The sequence below is a fragment of the Magallana gigas genome, chromosome 7 (assembly GCF_963853765.1).
Source record: "Magallana gigas chromosome 7, xbMagGiga1.1, whole genome shotgun sequence".
In the NCBI taxonomy this organism is placed as follows: domain Eukaryota; kingdom Metazoa; phylum Mollusca; class Bivalvia; order Ostreida; family Ostreidae; genus Magallana; species Magallana gigas.
Window position 1 is genome coordinate 16,787,319 of NC_088859.1, and position 26,867 is coordinate 16,814,185.

The 26,867-nt window shown below is 36.2% G+C and overlaps 3 protein-coding genes across 5 annotated transcripts in view; 1 reads left to right on the forward strand and 2 right to left on the reverse strand.

Annotated features, from left to right (window-relative positions):
* Positions 1-19,157, reverse strand: part of LOC105345788 (prominin-1) — a 33,240-nt gene extending 14,083 nt beyond the window's left edge. For 2 of the 3 annotated variants that reach the window (XM_066089357.1, XM_066089358.1), the window contains exons 1-16: positions 18,765-19,153; positions 11,154-11,221; positions 10,785-10,993; positions 10,393-10,528; positions 9,249-9,315; positions 8,196-8,279; positions 7,670-7,851; positions 6,634-6,702; positions 6,235-6,298; positions 3,840-3,919; positions 3,512-3,588; positions 3,151-3,297; positions 2,614-2,740; positions 1,889-1,986; positions 1,703-1,784; positions 173-322 (exon numbers count right to left, since the gene is read on the reverse strand). In XM_066089357.1, coding sequence (XP_065945429.1) covers positions 173-322; positions 1,703-1,784; positions 1,889-1,986; positions 2,614-2,740; positions 3,151-3,297; positions 3,512-3,588; positions 3,840-3,919; positions 6,235-6,298; positions 6,634-6,702; positions 7,670-7,851; positions 8,196-8,279; positions 9,249-9,315; positions 10,393-10,528; positions 10,785-10,993; positions 11,154-11,221; positions 18,765-19,005 — 1,881 coding nt within the window. In that variant the 5' untranslated portion in view covers positions 19,006-19,153. Of the gene's footprint in view, positions 1-172; positions 323-1,702; positions 1,785-1,888; positions 1,987-2,613; positions 2,741-3,150; positions 3,298-3,511; positions 3,589-3,839; positions 3,920-6,234; positions 6,299-6,633; positions 6,703-7,669; positions 7,852-8,195; positions 8,280-9,248; positions 9,316-10,392; positions 10,529-10,784; positions 10,994-11,153; positions 11,222-18,764 lie in introns of all 3 variants that reach the window. The other variant, XM_066064987.1, reaches the window with a different exon arrangement.
* A 950-nt stretch (positions 19,158-20,107) lies between these two features.
* On the reverse strand, positions 20,108-23,050 carry LOC136269809 (uncharacterized). Its single transcript, XM_066065067.1, has 9 exons — positions 22,855-23,050; positions 22,548-22,645; positions 22,205-22,280; positions 21,940-22,058; positions 21,352-21,462; positions 21,177-21,252; positions 20,912-21,030; positions 20,345-20,539; positions 20,108-20,131 (listed from the first exon to the last, which is right to left on the reverse strand). The coding sequence occupies exons 1-9, from the start codon at positions 23,048-23,050 to the stop codon at positions 20,108-20,110; spliced, it is 1,014 nt and encodes a 337-aa protein (XP_065921139.1).
* An 864-nt stretch (positions 23,051-23,914) lies between these two features.
* Positions 23,915-25,527, forward strand: LOC136269810 (uncharacterized). The gene is made up of 4 exons (XM_066065075.1): positions 23,915-23,983; positions 24,221-24,368; positions 24,453-24,536; positions 25,244-25,527. The coding sequence occupies exons 1-4, from the start codon at positions 23,915-23,917 to the stop codon at positions 25,525-25,527; spliced, it is 585 nt and encodes a 194-aa protein (XP_065921147.1).
* Positions 25,528-26,867: the final 1,340 nt, after the last annotated feature.

Genomic DNA, 26,867 nt, shown 5'->3' on the forward strand with positions numbered 1-26,867 from the left:
AGCAGATGTAACTTTTTAGAATTATCATAAAAATTCCACGTTTGTGATTTTAATTCTTGCGATTTGATGTAAAACCCTTGAATCACAGAATAAAGTACTCAAGTAAAATAAGGTATCTACATTATATCATTCTACAATGAAACAAAAAATGCTTTAATTTGAAGATACAAACCTCTTTCTCAAATGAAGTAAAATTAATCTGTGCGATTCCTGAACTGCTAAATTTTTCAAGTGCCTGATTTAAATCTTCTGTGAGAATCGTAATGTTAGAAATGTTGAAATTACTACTGCTAGTGAGATCTTCAATTTCTTCTATAATAGCCTACAAGAGATCAAGAAAAACCAAATATCAGTTTTTAAGTTAATATTTTCTTCTCAAGTAAAAATCTTAACTATTAGATAATACAAACAACTAAGGTGAAAAATTGATTTCATTCATTGAATGTGTTTTCATCAGATTTCAAAAAGAAATGATATCATTTTACTGAATATCAACAATTAATGGAATCATCAGTTTTAAAGGCATTTTTTTTCTAAAAAAAAAAAAAGAAATTCAAACTGTCTAGATAATAAAAAAAAAAATTAAGGTAAAATTTACAATTACTTCTTATGTCAGTCAGCATTCAACCTAGCAGAAGATTGTATTTGCTGACAACGTCATTGTATCGACCATAGATCTTAGGAAATGATGACTTCAATCAAGACTGTTGATAATCTTGTTTTATCAATAGTTTGCCTAGTTTTAGAAACTGTTCATACGTAGAACATGCCATTGCGTATCAGCTGAGAGACAAAAACTCCATATGCAGGTGATGAAGGTATATTAAATTGCTACATTAGTAAGAAAAGTTAATGATAGAAAAATTGAAGTCATCACGTTTATCATTAGGTTTTGTAATAAGATTACCATTACGGTAATGTCTTTTTCTAGTAAAATATCTAAATATGAAACAGATGACTCAGAATCTGTCTTATCTTTTATTTCAACTTCAATGGGAGATAGTGAGCCGACATAAGAATGAAAGTGACAATTGTTGATTGATAATTAGTCATCAATATACCTAAATGTCAAAATGAAGGCCACAGCAAGTGATTTCTTTTTTTGTCATGTACAAGTCATGAATATAAATTCTGAGTGCGCTTCATATGAATAAAGAGATAGGTCGGCTAACAATGGAGCACAATTGATACCCATGGAAATTTCAACAGATTGTTGGAAGACCAAATTTTCAAAAACTACATAGATGTTGTCAATAAGAAACGCAAGCATCTTTTTTATATCATCTTCAGAGTACTTGTGTACACAATCCAAATGGTTTTGAACAAAACAGTTTTGTAAATGACCGATGAAAAGGTAAGTAAATTTATGAGATCCATTTTTATCATAAAAGCAGCTATCAATGGTGTTACAAAACAAATTTAATTTATCATGGAAAATGGTCGTATAACGTGTGGAAAAGTCGTAAGTTTTGATGCTATTGATATTGGTAAAATTTTGAGACTTCAAGTTTTCTAAAATTTCCTTGGAGTTTTGAAGTATCCACATCTGATTTACCCCACTTCTTGAATACACTGTTGCACAGTGTATTTTCCTCAGATTAATAAAATGAAATGATGATATTATGGTGCACTCAATATCAACAATTTAAGGACTTTCTTGTATAGGATTATCAAATGATTATCTTTTGCAAAGGGCACTCACAGTTGTATTCAGTAGTGTATCAAGGTCAAACTTATTTTGTAACTCCAAAGCCAAATAAATTCCTTTATTGGCTTTACAGGCTCTGAAAAATTAAGATAAAAAAACAAATTAAAATATAACCACACCGGTAAATGAAGAGAAGAATTACCATAGAGAAGTAATAAAACAGGTAAATTTGACACTTACTCGAAAGCTTTTTTGATTGTTAAATTGGAATTGGGACTGTAGTCCAAATCTTTCTTAATATCAAAACCTATTGTTTCCTGTAAAAGATCTTCATAATCCTGAAAGAGACAATGCAAAAATCAATAACTCAACTTTAAATATGGTATACATGTAATTCACATTAAATATTGCATCAGTTGAAATATATCTCTGTTTGATAAGGCCACATAAAATTGATTTTTAGATTCTCATCTCCGCCCATCCTTCTGAAAATGGCCCGCCCCGATGCATTTATTCTGTTTTGAAAAACAAATTATGGAAAAAAAACCCATCAGGAAAAAAAGTTGTGCTCGGTAACCAAAAAATTCAAAACATTTTAATGGCTGCCAAAATATGTAGACTACCGTGTCATTCCAGTCTTTTTGTTAATATCATACGACTAAAAATGTCTTCATATATGAACAGTTAAGTTGAAATAAAATGGAATTAAAAAATGACAACTTGGTTTGTATTAGCATTAACAACTTAAAAGTATAGAGCAGTTGTTATTTCTAGAACATGAACGGAGAAAAACTTCTTTTTTTTAAAATAAAAATTGATTAAATAAAATCTGCCCACCTGCCCCATATTATTTGCAAATTAGGATGAGAATCTAAATAATAATTTCATATGGCCTAACCTGCATTACATTTTTCTTCAGGTGGGGAGGGGGGTGGGGGTTGTGTGTGTGTGTGCATTTCTCTTACCCCAATGTTTTCCACACCCTTGTTCAAGTTGCGACAGACATTTGTGTAGAGGAGTCCTCCTACGATAAACAGGATCATGACGATGTACATCAACAACCAGAAAATCAAGAACGTCCACACCACTCCACTGTAAATAAAAGGAAATCAGGTATCATAGACTGCTGTCCTGGCTCCTCTCTTGGACACTGCAGATTAGGTCTAGTATGTCATGTCCCAAAATTCTGTTCATTTTTAACTGCAGAATCTTTTCAGTTTGAAGGCATGGGTCAAATTTTTTGTTTTGTAGAATTTTTCATTCTGCTTTTTAACAGGATTGTCTCCAACACATACTTTTGAATTTAATAAATACATGAATTTTACTGCAAGGATATGAATATGCAAAGTCATGTCAATTTATATACAGTGCACCTTTATTTGTTATTTGTGAATGAGGGCTATACACTTGAATTCTAACTTTCAATGAGGAGCTACATGTACAATTTGTAAAATGCTATAACGCAATTTGTTCATTGAGATTCCTAATCAAATAACACCAACCCGACAATGAAGTTGGAGCCAGTTCCTCGATTACAGCATGGGGCGTCGTGGCCTGGTCGCTGTCCACAGAGACCAAAGAGAATACCAAGGTAATAGAAGACCACTGACAGAAAGATCACACAGGGTAGACCCAGACCGCCATACCATCTACAATGAAAAAGGTCAAAGCAAGGTCAACCCAATAAAAAAATTTGCTAACAAAGCCAATCTGATCAATTCAATTAAAAAATCTAACAAAATGTATTAAATTTGTAGTTTTTTTTCTCAATGAATACATGGTAACAAGGAATAAAAGCCTGCTTTGGAAAAGTTTATGTTCAAGGTAATTGAAAAATCATATGGAAATATATTAAATACTTACACATAATCTGCATACTTCTTCAAATATTCATCAACTTTGTCTATTTCTTTCGCGGTGTTGCCTCTTATAGTTTCTGTCTATAAAAGAAATTTGAAATTGGCATATGCTTGTTTCAAAATTCCCTCAAATGGTTTTGAACTGAGGCCCCGTGATTCACTACCAACTGAACAGTTTGTTGTTTCTGAAATATTTACAGTGTCCCCTACTTGACTATTTTTTTTTTCAGTTAACAAATTTATATTCATATGTAGTAGCCTGTCTGCTATATCAAATTGCCAAGCAGAACAGGGAAATAAAAAACAAGCTATGAATTATGATGAGTACTTACGAAGTTTTTCACGGAATCTGTAAGCTGGTGTATTTTGCTTTCTACTTCTCTCTTTATATCATCAGATTTATTTAAGGCACCTATAACAACATTTGTACTGAGAAGAAAATTTTCAAGTAGAAAAATAGCAACAGAATTACGGTAAGGCCTATAGCTGCTGGAGGACAGGATTCCCAAGTCTAAGAAATGTTTGAAAACAAACCAGTTACTTTCAAATTTCTACGGGGATATGCAATGTATATGACTTAACAAATTTTTTTCTTAAACAGAGGTAAGTCAACTACCCAGGAGGTCTCAATCTGTAGGGTAAGGTGGGGGTTGGAGGGGCTGTCCTCAAGCAATTGTGGCTGTTGCCATTCACTGAATAATTTCAAATTATGTAAGGAAACTTAGACTTAATCCATATCATTAAAATTGCACCCAGATGGCAAGACCTAACAGACTTGAGCACAGAATACCAAATCTTATTGATACCAAATTGCTGATATCATGCACTTGTTAGTACATGTAATATATCGTGTGTACATACTGTGGAATCATTTAATTTCGTGGGGGACAATTTTCGTGGATTGTTGGTTTTTTGCATATTCGTTAGGACGTAATTTCGTTGATGCGTGAGCTTTTAGTTTCAAATGGTAAACTAAATCTTTTAAAATTAGTTTTCGTTAAAGATGTAAATACCCACGAATATCACGAAAATTGAGCCACCACGAATTCTAATGATTCCACAGTATATTACATAAAATTCTAAATTGCATAAATAAAATGGCAATTTGATTGACAAACACATCAAATCTTATGCATCAAATTTTACACCATGTCAAAAATGCTATTGTGGTACAGTATACAATCAAAGATATACTACAGAGGGAGACAGCAAGATTCTAGTTCCCCATGAGCAAGCCCACTGAAATAGACTTCCGAGAATCTTGCTAACTCCCTCAATGGTATATATAATAGCTTTAACTGTTAAATAATACAAATTTAAACAACAAATCAGACAAAATTACAATTGAATGCTTTAGAAAATAATATGTCTGTAAATTGATGGTCAAAGTCACAAATAGCATTTAAATAACTCATTTTGTTGTGACTGAAATGGCTCAGTGGTTAGAGCAGCAGACAGACATTAGGTAACCTTATATAACTAGGCTACGTAGGTTGTAAGTTCGAATACCACCAACAATACTTTTTATTGGTTGTTGAAATATTCAAAACTGAATATAGTTGGAAATAATCCTTCTCCTTGCCATGAAGTCACATACACCAGTGCTTATCATCTAAGCAGATGAGAGTCATTGCCTCCCCCTGGATGGGATACCAGTACACCACAGGTTAACCCCCAGCGTAAGCCAGTACCCAATTTCAGCTGGGTGGACAATGAAGATAAAATGCCTTGTCTAAGTGCACAACACACAACATCATGACCACAGCGGGATTCGGTTAGTGGCCTAACGCCCATGACCACTGAGCCATGTGCTTGTATTATAGCAATATCAAATGAGTTTTATTTTATAAAACTAATTTTGTTTTCTTTAAATTACAACTTTAATCAAAGTACTGAAGTACTGACGGGAGTTGATTTTATCGATTATCATTCATATTTTAAAATCAACTTATCTTGCGTGGCAATTAGTTTCTAGTCGGTATTTAAATTACACACTTTTTAATGATATGAATTTTAATTAAACTTTTCAGACAAGAATTTAGAGAAACCCCATATGAATCATGTTGAGTAATATTTAAAGATAGATTTCAAACTATGTATTAGTAATCGAGACAATTCTAACAATTGTATGGATCCAAGCACTATTGATATTGAACTCCATGCAGTCTTGTTCAATCAGACGCTCAGCTGTCTCCGTTAATCTCCGACAAGCAAGTGAGCCTCTATTTTTGTTGGAGATTTACGGAGACAGCCGAGCTTTTGGTTGAACGAAACTATACTAAACTCTGGCGTAGGAATACATGAGACTACGGTACATAAATATCTAAATTGTTCGTATTATATAAAATCTTACTATTTTCAAAGTGTTTATAGATAAGTTTCCTTGAAAATCAATGCTTCAGCATACATTACATCGAATTTTTCTATTATATTCAAGAACTAAGACTTGTCAGCGGTGATGATTTGTGCTTAGGTCCAAACACTGTTTCACGTTCGGTTTGCCAGAGTGACTGCATAGGAGAGTTGATTAAAATCAACTCCCAAAAACCAAATGGGCATTTGTGCTTATACCCCCATCTTCTCTGTATTAAGGATTTAAAGATAGATGCTGAAACTTTTGAGGCAAATTTATGAAACAAATACATATGCATTAACTGTTTGCGAGAGCATAACACAAACTTTGCTTTGAATAAAGTCAAAGATTTAATTATCACTAGCACTACATACCATTTATTTCAGCTTCCAATGAAGGAAATATATCATCCACCACTTTCTGAAACTTACTCCTTGCCTGAAATTAAACAAATACATTAAATTGTACACTGCACTATTAACATTAGAGGTCAATAATACCTTAAAAAGGCATTTTCCACAATGTTTCTTTTTAGGCTGCAGAACTCTTAACAGTTCAAAGATTTTCACAGTAGAGGTCTCACCTTGTGGATGTACATCTTACATTGCAGTGTTATTCAGTCGAAATGAATTTATCAAATTATAAGCATTCACTCATTGAAAGCCAGGAGAAAAGTTACATCAAATTTACAGGTCCATGCATTATATAATATATACACACAAAAATTGACATTGTACATGATAAAAATATCTCTCTCTCTCTCTCTTACTTACCTGTGCTGTCAAATCAGAAATATTCAAGGCTTCTTTCACATTATCGATCTCACTAGCAAGATTATCCACCTGAAATGAAGTAAAATAAACATGAATTCCATCTCATTTATTGAAATAATTTAACTGCTGTTTATCATGTCTAAATGATTAATGTACATGTATGTATGCTATGTTTGCCAGTTTGTTGAGTGACTGTTACTTTCTTTAACTCCCTCCCCTCAGTTTTTTAAATTTCATTAAAATACATGTACTTAAAGCATTATAATATATCATCCTAGGCTTGTAATATCAATGTACATGTATGTAAGTGTTGTTTGTAAAATTGTATTGTATTTTAATTGTATCAGTTAAAAATTTATTGCTATTTTGCTTAATCAACTCTTGAATTCTGACAGCATTTACAGGTAATGGTACCTTTTTTGTTGCCTTTTAGATGTGAAAATTGAAACTGCAGGTTTCACTGTAAAAGTGCTTCTTACCACACTACTTTACCATGATTTAAGCTTCAATCTTAAGAATTCAATTCTTTAATTTTCAATGTTTTAATGCTGAATGCCTAACTTAATATTTCTTATAGTCAACAAAAATTTGAATGTCAGTCTTAGAGCTAGTTAAAAGCAATTAAGATGCAGAGCTCACAATTCTTTTGCCTACAAAGCTAATACTATCTATTTGTTTACATTATGTAGTTACCAAATACACAGACTGAGATAAAGATTTCATGAAAACCTTTTTTTTCCCCGACCAAATTTGGGTACATGTATTAATATGAACTTAATAAAAAAAAATTGTAATGTTTGTCAAATCTCATTTTGATTAAAGATGACATTTTTTATTCAGCTATCTCAATGGCTTGCAAACAAGCCATGGCAAGATCCAAATATAAATCTATGAAATAAATTACAAGGAATTCTTCTCCAAAGAATCTGAGCTTTATGTCTAGTGTGTTGGGACAATGGGCAATGTGTTTTAACAAGCCAAAAAGATGACCATACTGAATTTTTCACTGCAACTCTTTGAAAATAACACAACTTACCGCTGTAAAATCATTTGAGAGAGCTGGTAGCTGAGGGCAATCTGATATAGTTGCCTGATTGCAAGCTTGTGTAAAATTCTGGTTAATTTCTATGATTCTGCTACTCAGATTTGACTGCAGGCTTTTTAAATCCTCTAAATTTTTTGTAATGTTAACTAAATCATTATAAACTCTCTTTGTACCTGTAAAAAGAAAATTGTGCCAGTGTAAAAATCATACAAGGTTAACAAGTACTTAAACAGTTATAAAATTGAAGCTGAATACATTGTGAATTTTCTGCTTGTATTTTGTAAATGAAAACCATTGCTACTTATTATATTGCAAATGCTACATGGAATAAATAAAGACAATGTATCTTTGATACAAAATGATCAACGGAGGTCAAGATAAAAAGTATAAGATTTTTCATTCATATTCTTAGATTGCATACTGGTATATATTTTCTCAAATGGGGAAAAATTGTAATGTCATTGCTTATGGAGAATCTTTGGTCTTGGTGATTTAACAATGTTAGATGTGAACTTACTAATTCCAAGAATCTCTGTCTGGGTGAGCACAGCCGAGGCATTAATAGAGGACGCTACACCATCTACTGTAGACTGCACAGAACCTAAGTGAAAATCACAGTTTCAAGGATACATAAATTCGTGGCCAATGACCCTATCAATACAAAACACTAGTAGAAATTGCAGTTTAATGAATATTTAATTTCAAGGATAAACTTAACAATGAAATCAACGAAAATTGGTATTCAACGAATATTGGTGAAACCACAGTATTTGACAAGATTTGGAACTTAATATCTTCAAGTTAGCAAATTTTTTACTCTCATGTTTTAATCTACTTTATCAATGGACTTTAAAATGATTAACAACAATGACTAATGATCTGAGAATCTTCAAGGGAAAAAATTCATATTTAAAACAAGTCTAAAATATTTTTTTAAAATCAAATTAATATAAAACTTTGCTTCCATTGGAGGATGTCCTCAGTTTTCGAACTAAAAAGATGTATTTCTGGAAATTAGCATATAATAAATATTGTTTATAAATACAAATATAGCGTAATCTTGCATATAGCTAAGTTTTGTGGAGTCCCCTGCAAAACTCTTAACAAATCCTTGCTAAATTTTATGGTTATAACGAACTCAGTCATAACGAATTGTTATAATGTACAGTTATAATGAATTGTTTTAAATTGTTATATGTTGCTAATACTAATTGAGATAATACAAATGAGATACAAATGAAACTATTTTCACATGTTTTTTCAATTTTCAATACAAATCTTTACAGTTTTCAAAAAAATTAATTTTTATGTATTGCCTAAATAAACACAAACAGTGGTCAAGGGAAAAAAATTTCTGTATAACAAATTCTACATGCTTATTATTACGAATATGTTATACGGTTATAATGAACTACGGACATAGCGAAGTAAATTAAATTGTCCCTATGAATTTGCTATGACCTAGTTTTACTCTGTTTTTTATGTAGACCGTTTACCACTTGAAAAAATGTTCAAAAGTATGGTAATACAAATATATCAATATGTTAATTAATTGCACATGTATACATACCATTAATTTGTTGTTTTATTTTATCAATTGTGTCGCCCACAATCATAGTTGTATCATCTTCTAATTTCTAAAATCAGAAATATGCATGAAGTTAAAATTCCAAAATTATCATTGAATTCTATCATTCTCACAAAGCCTCTCTAAAAGTGTATTCTGGACTTCACAGTGTCAATTAATGCATTGCTTTTGTACAAAATCTTAAAATTAAACAAAAGCTGTAACTACATATATATACAACAAATCTATTAAAAAGAGTTATGAGGGTTGTTAGAAAAGTTCGCGGACAAGTTCTTTTGTAAGCGGACTATTTGCATGATACCAGCGAAACTTTTTATATTTAATCTTGACGTATTTTCTAAGAAATATGTAAAAGATTTGTTTATTTTAAATGCACATTAGAAAATATACAGATTAATTATTTTGATAAGATATGCTTCACGGAGCATGTCAGTTTTTAATTGTTTTTTATTTTGTACGCATTTTTCCTTATTTTGAAAATGTACATAAAAATAAACAATATTTCACATGGGATCACAATAAGTGATGAAGGTCATTTTGTGAAAGTTTCAATTAAATTGAATAATTACTGACTGTTTATCGCCAAATATGGACGACCAACGCTAGAAAATTGAGTCAAAAACGTTAACGTAAATGGACACTTTGGAGCACCGGGCCATCATTAAAATTTGTGTGCACTCAGAAAAATCTCTGATGGAGACCAAAAGGTTCTTAGATGCTGCTATTTTTCTAGGACAAAGGTTTACAATTGGAACCACAATTGGAATTGAAGATTTGAAAATGGAAATACTGATATCTTGATCTCTTGCAGCACTCCGACCCCCCCCAATACAGCCCAGATCTTGCACCTATGAATTTTATGAAGTCGAAACTGCGTGGACAGAGATTTTTGGACCTAAATGATCTACGATATGACACAAAAGACATTATACAAAAATTTGACAAATAATGGTGGGATATAAAGTACACAGTAATTTTGCCGTTAATCACTTTGTCCACGAACTTTTCTAACAACCCTTGTAGATACTTTTAAAAATTATTCCTCAATAAACTTTATCCATGGCCATTGTAGATGTAACCATGCTGTATTGTTCGGTTTCCCTAAAACTTCGCCAATATAACTCACTTTCGTACTATCATCTCCATATGATATCACTTCTGCTAGCCCGTGTCTTAAGTACTGGACTGGTCCCCGCTGATCTGAGTTCTGCAGTTTGTTGCGCATTAACTCATTTGAGATTATGGATACGATTCCTCCAGTTCTAGAAAAGAATATCCAGTGCATACAATAAATCAATCAAAAAACTCACAACCTTACCCACGACTGTCTTTCCTATTTCTTAAAGGTTTTTTTTCCTTCTTACTTTTTTCACAGTACATATTTCAAATTGCTCTAATATAATGTCTCTATACATGTACATGTACATATCATAATCTTAATATTTTCATATCATTCATTTAAAAAACAAAACCAATTCTAAAATAATTTTTTGGGGATACTGGGCAATGGTAACTTACAACATCATGGTTGCAAATACGGCCAAAAAGAAGCAATAGGTTGCTCGTTTGCAGCCAGCTGATTTAGGATCCGATTTCTCTCTGGCTTTGCCACATCGTTTGCAGCAACAATAGCAGCAACAGAAGAACAAACCGATGATGGGCATAAAAATGGCAAACAGCAACCCAACGATAATACAGGCTGCAAACCCCCCAAATACAGACACCATCTGAAAATAGAAAGAGAGACATATTATTGACATAAATTTCTTTCTACTCTAAATAGATATTATAGGTAAATTCAAAATAACACAATTAACACATATAAATATTACTTGTATCTAAAGTATAAGGAAATATGTTTTATGAAAGAATTATAGATTATCTTACATCCTGCCATCTTTCTGAAAACTTTTCAAAGGTGCCATTTTTTATGTAGCCCTCTATTTGTTGATATGCTGAAAAAAAAACCATGATAATTGTTCAGATGTACGCAACAAAATATGAATCGAGTATTCAGATATATAATAATAGGCCCATGAGCCAAATCACTAACATGGACAACAATATCAACTGAAATTTTATCCTGTAGCTGGTGTGAAAGTTTTGCTGTTTCTGGTTCATGAAAAACACTCCATCCTATCTTAAATATTTCCTACCAGTAATTGTCTTCCCTTGTGACAGAGCTAATGGCCCTAAGTTATTTGTGTTTATGATGAAGTCAAATATGCAAAATGTTTTTAGAGAAAGAGAGAGAGAGAATTTGCTTTTCATTTTCTAAGAAACAGTATTTTTTGTTAAATTGTTGGTCATCAATAGCAAATTTTAAGCAACCAGTTCATGAACAATAATACATAATATATTATATTATAAATTATACATACAATTATGTTTTAAACCCCAGCAAAATGTTTAAAAATATAAATTATTGATGGGAACCCAAAATATTAGCTATATTACTGTTATGTCACAATTTTGAAATATCTATGTTGGGATAAAAATCATGTTTCACAATATACCAATCATTAATGATACAAATATGTATTTAATATTTTCATATCTATAAAAAATCGTCAATCAATACCAGTACATGTATTGAAATATTGCTAGTCAGTAGTGCATTTGTACCAGACTTCCATATTTTTGGTTAATTTAAAATTGGACAATCCTGTAACATGGATGTATGATTTTGACCTACAATACTTTGAACCAGGAAGCTACATGTCAGAATAGATAATTTACATCTACCAGGCTTACACAATTGGCATATCAAGGTCTTTAGAATCAGTGAGCTAGATTTAACAAATCTAATCATATCTATTATACCTGTATCAAAATTACAGAACATGTACCGGTATTATTCACCAAATACGGTATATCATAAAGGACATGGTGACAGGCTTAAATATTATCTTGTTTTCTGCTACTTTTTGTATAATTCACCAAGTGAACTCTTCTACCTAGCAAGTCTGCAATGTTGCACACCTATGGTTTGTAATGTTTACTTAAGGTAGTTGTTCAGGAGTTGCAAGCTTACCAAGAACACTGAATCTGTCAGAACAAATTTACAGGTTCTCCGTTTATCTGTCATCTTATCTACTTTGGTCCCTAAAGTCTAACAACTTCCTTGTTATAGGTCTCTTAACAGAAACCAGGTGTTCAAAGAGTTTTTATTAAATTCCTGTATCTTTATGTGGTTAAAATCATAATATGTAATTTCATTTAAACCTGTAACATGTGCATGAACAAATTGCTTTACCATGAAATGTCTTTGTAATGAGAGTTAATTTGAAGATCACTTATTGACGTCACTTTTAACTTGTTTTAATTAGTGTACTAAATTGTTTTTATTGTCTATTAATGCAGAGATTGCAGACACATGTTCTAGTGTCTGATTTAAACCACCTGAACTATGTAAGAACCTTTTCACATTTTATGAAAAAAAAAAAAAAAAAAAAAAAAAAAAAAAAAAAAAAAATACCCTCCCTTACACAATCCCCCCCCCCCCCCCAAAAAAAATTTTCTTTCACAAAACTTTGCATTCTATTCACATTTCCAAGATGGGTTTGAATCACACTGAGGCTTTTATAATGTTTACTCTTTCAAAGTTTTCAAAAAAAAATTATACAGGACAAAACAATAATATCACATGGACAGGTTCCCATACCACCTTAATTAATAGACACCTTCCCTTTCAATTTATAGCTGTATCTCAAATGATCCGATGTACCCTTAAAAGTAAGCAAGTCCCAGCCCAAAGATGAAGAACTACTGGTACATGTTTTATCACACTGAATTAATTATGAGAGTTTGTCATGTCATGACTCACATTCAGTCATGATGATCAAGAATACATATGCTGATGATGCTGATGACAAACAATGATAGAATAGTTATTTATTAATATGTCATGACAACTGTTCAGCACGGCAGTCATGTAATGTGTTACATAACACAACTATTGACCAGGAACAAACCAGTGTCGACCTCTGAGGACACTGACCCTATATGACACAGACAGCCGGGTATAACTATCAATAACTTGTGTCCTGGCACTCTGTATCAAAGTACTGAGAGTATTAAAATACAAGCTGGTAGTATGTCTTAGTTCATGTACATGGACAAGTGTGAATAGGGATTTAATAATAATTACAGTACCACAAATTGTTAAGAAATGAGTTTACAAATTCACATAATTGGTTTACTGGACCAAAATTTGATTTCACAGCAGAAGCCCTAAAAAAGACTTAAGTTATAAAATATCAATTAAAATGCAGTTTAGAAATTACCAGTAGGTACAACCCTTTTATTATTGATCTATCAAACTCAAATTCACTATCAATCGACGCAACATGTGGTGATTGCAGTAGCTGTGAAATAGCATTATTCAATCATTCTTCACTCTACTGAAAATAAAAAGGCCAGAGGAGACTATTTTACTTGATATTCTTCCAGAACACTGAAACATAAACATAGAGATAACAGTTCTCAGGTTCACAGAATATTGCCTTGCTAACAACTCTCCACAGCTTAATAAATAAGTATGAATTTTTAAAGCCAATATCTGTGCAATGAACTTCTGAAGACATAGCCCCAGCCGCAGAATTAGAAAAATTGGCAACCAAGTATAAAGCTAATTAAGTAGGAGGAAAACTTCTAATCATAAAAACAAAACCCCTAGACCTTCTTAGAATCAATGAGAACCTGAGTCTCAGGTATTCAGAAGTTGTGATTTATTACCCAAGGTAAATCAATAGGCAAGAGTCTTATCTTGCTGCTCAGACTGAAAGTAGCCAACGTTTTCCAATCAGCACAGAACCCAAACTTCCCCTGGCACCAACATATCAACCCCTAGAGAGACTGCAGTCAGTATTCATATTAACACCAGTAATGAATAAGAAATTTGATAGAAGCCTTGGGCTTTGATTGGTAATTCTCAGCAATGTACTAGTACATCCCCATTGCATGTATATACCCTTTCTGTTTATCCGTTTAGCACATTTTGTATCCAAAACAATGGGAAAGTATTCAACATGGCACACAAGTTCATGTGAGAGTTTTTCTGACAGAACCAGTGAGCAAATAATTGCATCTAAACGTGTGAAAACATTGGGCCATTGTTTTCATGTCTATTAAAAGTATGTATCATACTAATGTATCTGAAATAGATTTTGTTAACCAAATGCTTAACAATACATGTATTTTCATTGATCAATCAATAGCCCCCCCCCCCCCCCCATCTGTAATCTCTTCTTATATATTTTATCTCTCTTGCTCTCTTGACACAAATACCTTAATGGCTTGGTCATTTTAGAGATTGCAGTACTTTTTTCTTACTTGATAAACACTGGAAATGAATTATCTAGGTATATTTAATTACACTCTATTACACTTATAGAACTATCTCATCAAGATAACGACAAATATATTACTGCTTTTGAGTGAAAAGTGTGTTGGGCAGTTTTGTTTTTGTTTTTTTGTTTTGTTTTTGTTTTTGTTTTTTTTAGGGGGGGGGGGGGGGGCCTTTAACACTGCATAAAATAATTGTTACACACTGTGCTTGCATGTATGTACAAGTATACATGATGCTACTTTGGTAATTTACAGCTGTGCTACAGTAATAGATGATGAATTATTCAAGTCCTCCTCACATTTTTTTCTATGGTCCTATACTACATTTCAGAAAAAAAATTCTTAACTGAATTATGAAACGATAACAATGAGGAAGAGGCAAACCAGTTTAAAAACAAAAGGCAGCTGTTAAACATATTGATACTCTGCAGACTGTTGGATATTGATTGCATTGGGTTGAAAAGGAAACAAATTGTGTGGTGTAATTGAAATGTGCATGGCTCAATTTTTGTGGCTTTTCAACAATTATTACTGAGACTATATTTATCAATTTTAACAACAGACTGGGATATTTGGATTTCCATGTGCATATATATTGATATATATCTGGGCATGATATCAAAGATTTCCATTTTTTCTTTAAGTGCATTTCAGTGTATGGACATGATAAAATGTATTAAATCTCATTTTAACCTAACAACAAAAGCAATAAGGCCACATTTAAAAGCTTATCATGAAATCGATATAAAATGGCCACATCTGTATATCATATATCTGTAGGTGGAAAATATCCTGAGGTCTTGTCAAATCTCAGCAAAGCTGTACCTGATATTCATCATCCCTATCTAATTTCTGTCATCCTCGCACAATAGAACATTGTGAAACCATGGCAATTTTATCTCTTTGTACAAAAAAAACCCCGACAGTTTCTATTTGGATCCTTTCCTTCTGAAAAAAGACACATTTTTTTCTTGCTTCCTAAACAGAGCAAGCTGACCATAAATTCCCCAAAAACGTGTCTTTTGTCGACCATAATCCTTCTCTTCAGGCTTCCGTAATACTTGAACAACAATGTGTGCATGATGAGATAAAGAAAACAAACGTAAGAGTTTATTGAAGCTATTAAGTGCTTACAATTAGAATTCACTTCAACTTCTTGTAACTCTGCCATTAAAAAGCGAGGAAAAGGGTCGTTTTACAAGCCCACAAGCTTGTCAATTTCACCTCAGGCCCTTGTGTTCTATAAGTGATTGGATACTTATCAAGATAAAATGACGCTTTTTTCTTTCTTTACCTTAAATCTAAATTTTAATTTGTAATGTTTACATCTATGATAAATAAAAAAAACTTGAAGCTAGTTCATATGGATCATGTCTGATAAAAAAAAAAAATCTGGCAAGCTGAAAATAAGTTTTCAGTAATCATGGTAATATATGCAATTACTGTATTGCAGTGAGCACTTTTAGTTACCTAAAATATATTGCTAAAAACATCTGGCAAACGAGATTACATCAAGATGGTCATGATTTTCTTTGTACATATCTTATTTATGGCACAAAGGTGAGTGTGTATTTGAATAACAGATGTTCCTGGAGTGCTGGTCAAACAAAGATAGAAATTAAAGTCCTATAAAATCAACTGCTGATCTAAGTCATTCAAAAATTACACAGAACGTCTACGTAAGTCTGGGGCCCTCAAGGGCGTTCATGTCCAGCATTGATCATAATGATACATGTCCATGGAATTTTCTCTAAAGCTGTCAGATAGATAATTATTCCTTTGATAGATCCCCTGATCTGTGAATAGACATGTTATGGACATAGTACAACAACTTAGTAACACTTTGTAACTAAAATACATAATAAACACACATGTATGTACATATGGAATTGTCTCTAAATCTGTCAGATAGATAATTATTCCATGATAGATCCCTTGAACTGTGAATAGACATATAATAGACATATAGTACAACAACTTAACAACACTTTGTTAGCTAAAATATATACCGGTAGTAAATATTTATGTACTTGAAATTCTTTCGAAGCCTGACAAAGAGATGATTATTCATTGTTAGATAATCTGTTCCAAGAATCAAAGTATCTGTTTTTATAATGCATTTCCACATGTAGAGAATTTTGATCCACAAAAAACAGCGTATGTATACATAATTTGTATATTAACACTTATGGACAATTTCAATCTGCAGTTACTTACTAACACTGACAGTACATATACAATTACATTTATAAATACGATCACGATTTTCTGTACGTATTTAAACAAAGCCGGGATGGGGCATGATGTCATGACAATGAAAAGGTTGTTAACAATAAAGAGACGTGAGAGAAACCTCTTTGTCAAACCGAAACTAGCCGGCCCATAATAACTTGGTAATAAAATTAATGAAGGGGACGTGGACCAGTCTGAGAACAAGGTGTCCAGGTGGAAAATGCATAGACAAATAAATGTCATTTCCTATTTAGTAGACCAAAGGGAGAAATCTACATAAGGCAGAGTGCGGCCATAACAGGTATAACACAAGCAGGGGGGTGAGTCGAAGGATGATACACATATACATATTGAACTGGATTAGAAAACTGTTCACACGGCCGGTATCTTATCAAATTTTATATGTCCCATTGTTGAACTGTAAAATAGATAAACAGATAGGGGGAATACTCAAAGTGCTTGACTGCTGTTGCATGAGTTTTTTCAAACTCTGTGTATTAAATCAAGTCTTAAATAGAATTAATCAAATTAATTCTGTCTCTTTTTCAATACTGATGGTTTTTCATCTTTTTTTTTATAAATATCTGAACAGTTTTTCTTCTCATACATGAATGTCTTTTACAAAACGTGACAAAAAGATTTTGCAATACATGTACCTCAGAGTAAAATCTGTCAACAAACAACCGGTTTATTTCTGACTCAGAATTCAAACTTAATGTGTCATGTGTGCCTTTCTAAAAACATTTCACATCTTGCATAAAATCAGAATCAACCGGGTTAAAGGTACACATAAATGCATGAGTTTTATCATTATGAGTATCACTGGTGAATTAAGACGTATTATGACAGCAGGACTACACCTATTCATAATGTATCATTTTCACATGTAAGCATGAAACAGGGACTATTTAAAGTGGAATGTCAACCTCTTGGCCACTAAAAACTCCAACAATGCTAACCTTTTATTTAAAATCAGTGGAGTAGAAATGAATTTCCTCAGTTTACAAAATGATTACTGTGTTTCATTTTACAAGAACACTTCCTGGTTCCTATGAATCTAAAGCTGCTTAAAAGATGTACTATCAATGGTATATAAATCATTCAATGCGAAAAAGGGGGACACCAACAAATTAATAAAAAAAAAAAATTCTTACCATCTTTTATTCATTTATTATTTTCCTCTATATTAAACCGGCTTTAGAAAAAGAAACAATATATTCAGCTTTAAATGTAATCAAAACTTCAAGCAAATTTGTTTTCTTTAAAATATGATAATATTGAGTAAATGTCCTGAGGTTTTGCTACACGTATACGTGATGTTTGTTAGCATCCTACATACACTTAATAAGGAGAGTACATCAAGTGATGACGTAAAGTTAAAATATGCGTTCCTTAAGTCAAACAAAATTTGTTTACTTGTGTACTTGTACTTTAACAAGAGATTAAAAATCCCATCCCTGTTAAAAATGTTGATCATTATGTAATACTGTCAATAATCAGTTCCACTGATCAATTATCAGATTATGACAAATGACTGAATTATCTATACTAAAAATCTATAACTGTACAGCATGAATTGATATACAAATATGATAGAGACTTTCTAAGTATATTGTACTAAGTATAGTATACAGGGATCTATAATAATGAGTTGTCAAAAGAATTAATAAGTAATAATGAAGTATACTGGTATTGTTTGTCTTTCATAATTGGAGTTATAACATGTAAAATATTGCCAATCCACCCTCTCTTTTTCTCTAAAATAACCAAATGAACATATCAATCACACTTGCACCAAGGAGTTTAGATTACTTCAGAGATTATTTCAGAGGTAAATACATGCATGTGCAAATCCACCTTTTGTGTGACGTTAAATCTTTTCCTTTCATTTTTTTTCCTTTAAATTTAAAAACTTACTTATTTTAGCACTGTCGTCAGCAATAAAATCATATTCTTGAACACTGTCTAAAAATCCATGCACCAGATCATATAAAGGTTTCGCTCCCTTTTTAAGGGCCGATTCCTCTCCCAAACGTGTGCCAGTTGGACTCGTTTGCGTATTTGAAGTTGTATTTTGTCCATTCACAAACACTAAACATGAAAATGAAATGATAGCGAGAACTATTTGTCTTCTCATCGTCGCTGAACTTAAATTCATTAACTCACTGTTGATGATTCATTGTCAAATATTTTAGTTTAACAATCCCGTTTTGAAATAACCCTATCTCCTCCTCAGTCCTTGTTGTTCAGGTAAATGGCTTGTGAACTTTGACTCAACGCAATTCTTTAGCCTGGTTCCCGAGGCCTTCCGATTGTGCAACTTCTGTGCTTGCACAATCGGAAGGCCTCGGGAACCAGGCTAAGCAATTCGAGGTATAGAATAGGGTACTTTTTATATCCTATAACCAGGCACTATAACCAGGATGTGCGCATGCGTGAACCAACTTTCCATCGGGATCGGTAAACGATTGGGAGGAAATTCGAAAGCTATTTGGAGGAACTTCGAACTGATATATGTGCAATTTAAAAATGCGATTTTTATATGAAAAATATGATCAGAAGTGATACAAATGTTATTTACATTAGATTTTACACAAAAAATTAAATAAATAATTGAGAGAACAATCAAAATCAATGTTACAGGAAAACAACAGGCACTTAGCATCGGAGGGGGGGGGGGGGTTGGAATGGGGGCAGGGACAGGGGGACGGGACTGCCCCCCTCCAGCACACGTTTTCTCGCAGCAAATATTTTTCTTGAATTTACTTATAAAAAAGTAAATTAACATACAGTTGCACCCCCCCCCAATGTTTTTGGGACCATGTAAAATTTGAAATGAAAGAGAGGAAATAAACTGTGAAATTGAAGTTAAAGGTACACTTAGCCCCCTACCCCCACGGATTAGGATTTTCAATTATTTAAAAAGTATTTTTGAGTTGGGTTTTTTTTTCAAGGCAAGATTGGATGAGTCTGCCCTCAACCCACTTTGCTACGATGCTAGGTGCCTGAACAAAATATCATGGTTTCATTACATACATGTATGCTAGTATAAAGACTTTATGTAAACCAATATTATCTCGTGCATTGTTCCATTCACCAGGTTCTACAAACACCTTAGTCCAAAATAAATAAAAAATCCAAGACTAGGAGGGGAAGAAAGAAGAAATCTATTTTCCTTTTTTTTTTTTACTCAGGAGCTATTTTGTTGGGGGGGGGGGGGGGGGTATTAGGGATGAACAGGTCACTGACCCCTTGTAGATCTACCCATGACCTATCACCAGGGTCTGTATACACATAACCAGGGTCAGTATACCCATCACCATGGTCTCCAGGGTCAGAGTATGTATCACCAGAGTCTGTGTGCCCATCACCAGAGTCTGTACACCCATAACCAGGGCCAGTATACCCATCACCAGGGTCTCCAACCCTATCACCAGGGTCAGAGTACGTGTCACCAGAGTTTGTGTGCCCATCACCAGGGTCTGGATACCCATAACCAGGGTCAGTATACCCATCACCAGGGTCTTCATACCTATCACCAGGGTCAGAGTACGTATCACCAGAGTATGTGTGCCCATCACAATTGTCAGTGTACACATAACCAGGGCCAGTATACCCATCACCAGGGTCTCCATACCTATCACCAGGGTCAGAGTACGTATCACCAGAGTCTGTGTGCCCTTCACCAGAGTCTATACACCCATAACCGGGGCCAGTATACCCATCACCAGGGTCTCCATACCTATCACCAGGGTCATTATATCCATCACTAGAGTTTGTGTGCCCAACAACGGGGTCTGTACACCCATCACCAGGGTCAGTATACCAATCACCCGGGTCTGTACACCCATAACCAGGGTCAGTATACCCATCACCAGGGTCTTCATATCTATCACCAGGATCAGAGTACGTATCACCAGAGTCTGTTCACCCATAACCAGGGTCAGTATACCCATCACCAGGGTATGTACACCCATAACCAGGGTCATTATGCCCATCACCAGGGTATGTACACCCATAACCAGGGTCAGTATACCCATCACCAGGGTCTTAATACCTATCACCAGGGTCAGAGTACGTATCACCAGAGTCTGTGTGCTCATGACCAGGGTCTGTACATCCTTAGCCAAAGTCAGTATACCCATCACCAGGGTCTCAATACCTATCACCAGGGTCATAATGCCTATCACCAGAGTCAGAGTACGTATCACCAGAACTTTAAACATATCACCTGGGTCATTATACCTTTTAGTAGGGTCAGTGTTCGTAGTACTAGGGTCTGTGTGCCAATCATCATGGTCTGTATATTCATAACAAAGGTCAGTTTACCCTTCACAAGGGTCTCCATACCTATCACCAGGGTCAGCGTGCGTATCACCAGAGTCTGTGTGCCCATCACCAGGGTCTGTACACCCATAACCACGGTTAGTATACCCATCACGAGGGTCTCCATACCTATCACCAGGGTCAGAGTGCGTATCACCAGAGTCTGTGTGCCCATCACCAGGGTCTGTACACCCATAACCAGGGTTAGTATACCCATCACGAAGGTTTCCATACCTATCACCAGGGTCAGAGTGCGTATCACCAGAGTCTGTGTGCCCATCACCAGGGTCTGTCCGCCAATAACCAGGGTCAGTATATCCATCACCAGGGTCTCCATACCTATCACCAGGGTCAGAGTACGTGTCACCAGAGTCTGTGTGCCTATCACCAGGGTCTGTACACCCATAACCAGGGCCAGTATACCCAACACCAGGGTCTCCATACCTATCACCAGGGTCATTATATCCATCACTAGAGTTTGTGTGCCCAACAACGGGGTCTGTACACCCATCACCAGGGTCAGTATACCAATCACCCGGGTCTGTACACCCATAACCAGGGTCAGTATACCCATCACCAGGGTCTTCATATCTATCACCAGGATCAGAGTACGTATCACCAGAGTCTGTTCACCCATAACCAGGGTCAGTATACCCATCACCAGGGTATGTACACCCATAACCAGGGTCATTATGCCCATCACCAGGGTATGTACACCCATAACCAGGGTCAGTATACCCATCACCAGGGTCTTAATACCTATCACCAGGGTCAGAGTACGTATCACCAGAGTCTGTGTGCTCATGACCAGGGTCTGTACATCCTTAGCCAAAGTCAGTATACCCATCACCAGGGTCTCAATACCTATCACCAGGGTCATAATGCCTATCACCAGAGTCAGAGTACGTATCACCAGAACTTTAAACATATCACCTGGGTCATTATACCTTTTAGTAGGGTCAGTGTTCGTAGTACTAGGGTCTGTGTGCCAATCATCATGGTCTGTATATTCATAACAAAGGTCAGTTTACCCTTCACAAGGGTCTCCATACCTATCACCAGGGTCAGCGTGCGTATCACCAGAGTCTGTGTGCCCATCACCAGGGTCTGTACACCCATAACCACGGTTAGTATACCCATCACGAGGGTCTCCATACCTATCACCAGGGTCAGAGTGCGTATCACCAGAGTCTGTGTGCCCATCACCAGGGTCTGTCCGCCAATAACCAGGGTCAGTATACCCATCACCAGGGTCTCCATACCTATCACCAGGGTCAGAGTACGTGTCACCAGAGTCTGTGTGCCTATCACCAGGGTCTGTACACCCATAACCAGGGCCAGTATACCCATCACCAGGGTCTCCATACCTATCACCAGGGTCATTATATCCATCACTAGAGTTTGTGTGCCCAACAACGGGGTCTGTACACCCATCAACAGGGTCAGGATACCCATCACCAGGGTCTTCATATCTATATCAAGGACCAGAGTACGTATCACCAGAGTCTGTACACCCATAACCAGGGTCAGTATACCCATCACCAGGGTATGTACACCCATAACCAGGGTCAGTATACCCATCACCAGGGTCTCAATACCTATCACCAGGGTCATAATGCCTATCACCAGAGTCAGAGTACGTATCACCAGAACTGTAAACATATCACCTGGGTCATTATACCTTTTAGTAGGGTCAGTGTTCGTAGTACTAGGGTCTGTGTGCCAATCATCATGGTCTGTATATTCATAACAAAGGTCAGTTTACCCTTCACCAGGGTCTCCATACCTATCACCAGGGTCAGCGTGCGCATCAATAGGGTCTGTGTGCCCATCACCAGGGTCAGTATACCTAACACAACAGTCAGTGCACTTATCATTAGGGTTTGTATATCCATTACCTGAGTCAGGTAATACTGACCCTGTTGATAAGTAGAGTGACCCTGGTGATAGGTATACTGATCCTGGTGAAGAGCACACATACCTTGGTGATACGTACACTCATGACCCTTGTGATAGGTATACTGTCTCAGGTGATGGTTATACTTACCCTGGTTATAGATTTTGAGATTCTGGTGTTACGTTTGCTGACCCTTAGAATATCTACACTTTTGTGTATACCGACTCTGGTGATGGATACATACTGACCCCTGTGATTGGCTACAGACCCTTACACTGACTCTGTCGATAGGTATACTGACCCTGGTGATAGAGAATGTGATAGATATACTGGTGATAAATGTACTGACTCTTGTGATAGGTATACTGACCTTGGAGATGGGCCCTCAGACCCACGGATGCGTACACTGACACGGCCGTTAGGTAAACTAACTCTGGTGATAGGTAATAGGTACAGTTATCCTGGTGAAAGTCTACTGATCAAGGTAATGGATGTACAAACCCTGAAGATAAGTGCAATGACTGTTGTGATAGATATACTGACCCTAATGATGGGCACACAGACCCTATTGATTCGTAAACTATTCCTGGTGATAAGTTTTTAGACCCTGGTGATGGGCATACTGGCCCTGGTTATGGGTGTACAGACTCTGGTGATGGGCACACAGACTCTGGTGATACGTACTCTGACCCTGGTGATTGGTATGATGACCCTGGTGATGGGTATACTGACACTGGTTATGGGTGTACAGACCCTGGTGAGGGGCACACAGACTCTGGTGATACGTACTCTGACCCTGGTGATAGGTATGGAGACCCTGGTGATGGGTATACTGGTCCTGGTTATGGGTGTACAGACTCTGGTGACTGACACACAGACTCTGGTGATACGTACTCTGACCCTGGAGACCCTGGTGATGTGTAACTGACCCTGGTAATGTGTATACAGACCCTGGTGATAGGTCATGGATAGATCTATTAGGGGTCAGTGACATGTTAACCCCTTATACCCCCCCCCCCCCCAAAAAAAAAAAACAAAATGGCTCCTGAATAAAAGAAAAAAAATATAGATTTCACCCTCTCCCCCTCCTTGTCTTGGATTTTTTATTGTTGGTTATGTGTATACTGACACTTGTGACACTTGCACACAGACTCTGGTGATACGTACACTGACCCTGGTGATAGCTATGGAGACCCTGATGGTGGGTATTCTAACCCTGGTCATGAGTTTACAGACTCTGGTGACTGACACACAGACTCTGGTGATACGTACTCTGACCCTGGAGACCCTGGTGATAGGTATACTGACCCTGGTCATGGGTGTACAGACCCTGGTGATAGGCACACATACTCTGGTGATACGTACTCTGACCCTGGTGATAGGTATGGAGACCCTGATGGTGGGTATTCTAACCCTGGTCATGAGTGTACAGACTCTGGTGACTGACACACAGACTCTGGTGATACGTACTCTGACCCTGGAGACCCTGGTGATGGGTATACTGACCCTGGTCATGGGTGTACAGACCCTGGTGATAGGCACACATACTCTGGTGATACGTACTCTGACCCTGGTGATAGGTATGGAGACCCTGGTGATGGGTATACTGACCCTGGTTTTGTGTGTACAGACTCTGGTGATGGGCACACAGACTCTGGTGACACGTACTCTGACCCTGGTGATAGGTATGGAGACCCTGGTGATGGGTATACTGGCCCTGGTTATGGGTATCCAGACCCTGGTGATGGGCACACAAACTCTGGTGATACGTACTCTGACCCTGGTGATAGGTATGGAGACCCTGGTGATGGTGATGGGCACACAGACTCTGGTGATACGTACTCTGACCCTGGTGATAGGTATGGAGACCCTGGTGATGGGTATACTGGCCCTGGTTATGGGTGTACAGACGCTGGTGATGGGCACACAGACTCTGGTGATACGTACTCTGACCCTGGTGATAGGTATGGAGACCCTGGTGATGGGTATACTGGCCCTGTTATGGGTATACAGACCCTGGTGATGGGCACACAGACTCTGGTGATACGTACTCTGACCCTGGTGATAGGTATGGAGACCCTGGTGATGGGTATACTGGTCCTGGTTATGGGTGTACAGACTCTGGTGAAGGGCACACAGACTCTGGTGATACGTACTCTGACCCTGGTGATAGGTATGGAGACCCTGGTGATGGGTATACTGGCCCTGGTTATGTGTATACTGACACTTGTGATGGGCACACAGACTCACGTGATACGTACTCTGACCCTGGTGATAGGTATGAAGACCCTGGTGATGGATATACTGGCCTCGGTTATGGGTGTACAGACTCTGGTGATGGGCACACAGACTCTGGTGATACGTACTCTGACCCTGGTGATAGGTATGGAGACCCTGGTGATGGGTATACTGACCCTGGTTATGGGTATACAGACCCTGGTGATAGGTCATGGGTAGATCTACAAGGGGTCAGTGACCTGTTCATCCCTAATACCCCCCCCCCAACAAAATAGCTCCTGAGTAAAAAAAAACCGGAAAATAGATTTCTTCTTTCTTCCCCTCCTAGTCTTGGATTTTTTATTTATTTTGGACTAAGGTGTTTGTTGAACCTGGTGAATGGAACAATGCACGAGATAATATTGGTTTACATAAAGTCTTTATACTAGCATACATGTATGTAATGAAACCATGATATTTTGTTCAGGCACCTAGCATCGTAGCAAACTATCCGTGGGGGTAGGGGGCTAAGTGTACCTTTAACTTCAATTTCACAGTTTATTTCCTCTCTTTCATTTCAAATTTTACATGGTCCCAAAAACATTGGGGGGGGGGGGGTGCAACTGTATGTTAATTTACTTTTTTATAAGTAAATTCAAGAAAAATATTTGCTGCGAGAAAACGTGTGCTGGAGGGGGGCAGTCCCGTCCCCCTGTCCCTGCCCCCATTCCAACCCCCCCCCCCCCCTCCGATGCTAAGTGCCTGTTGTTTTCCTGTAACATTGATTTTGATTGTTCTCTCAATTATTTATTTAATTTTTTGTGTAAAATCTAATGTACATAACATTTGTATCACTTCTGATCATATTTTTCATATAAAAATCGCATTTTTAAATTGCACATATATCAGTTCGAAGTTCCTCCAAATAGCTTTCGAATTTCCTCCCAATCGTTTACCGATCCCGATGGAAAGTTGGATCACGCATGCGCACATCCTGGTTATAGTGCCTGGTTATAGGATATAAAAAGTACCCTATTCTATACCTCGCAATTCTCCCGGTTGTGCGGCGCGTCGATTTACCCAAATAGACCCAATAGGACCCATTTTGATCGCAATCGATAGCACATCAATATTGGCAATGTGGTAAATCTTTACTGAATTATCATACTAGATATTAAATTAATTGGAAATTGACTTATTATTGTATTTTTCTGTTTTTAAAATTAAAAACAACATGATAAGCAAAACAAAAACAAAAAACTAAAAAACCCATAAAAATCACTGCCCGCCTGTGTGGAGTTGGGGAGGGGTGGGGGTTTGATGACTTGCAAATGACATTTAAAAAAAAAATAGATATTACCCCCTCCACCCTTAAAAAACTGTTCTTTTTCCTCATACTGGTAACTTTTAATATGCTCAAAAAAGTGAAAGGTGGGGCAGTTCTTTTCAATACATGTGAATCTAAGAAACGGTCTGTTTTGAGATAAATTAGTAAACACACACACACACACACACACACAGGCGTAATTTGATTACAAAATTCAAAGCTGAAACAGATATCAGTGTAATTCTGATGATAA

Coding starts and splice junctions, on each gene's coding strand:
- LOC136269809 (XM_066065067.1), bottom strand. CDS start 23,050: ATGATAAGTGCACTGACTGTTGTGTTAGGTATACTGACCCTGGTGATG. Junction 22,059..22,204: donor TATGGAGACCCTTGTGAAGG/GTAAACTGACCT, acceptor CTCTGGTGATAG/GCATTATGACCCTGGTGATA. Junction 21,253..21,351: donor TTATGGGTGTACAGACCCTG/GTGATGGGCACA, acceptor ATGGGTGTACAG/ACCCTGGTGATGGGCACACA.
- LOC136269810 (XM_066065075.1), top strand. CDS start 23,915: ATGGGTGTACAGACTCTGGTGACTGACACACAGACTCTGGTGATACGT. Junction 23,984..24,220: donor CTCTGACCCTGGAGACCCTG/GTGATGTGTAAC, acceptor ACTTGCACACAG/ACTCTGGTGATACGTACACT. Junction 24,537..25,243: donor CACACAGACTCTGGTGATAC/GTACTCTGACCC, acceptor CCCTGGTGATAG/GTATGGAGACCCTGGTGATG.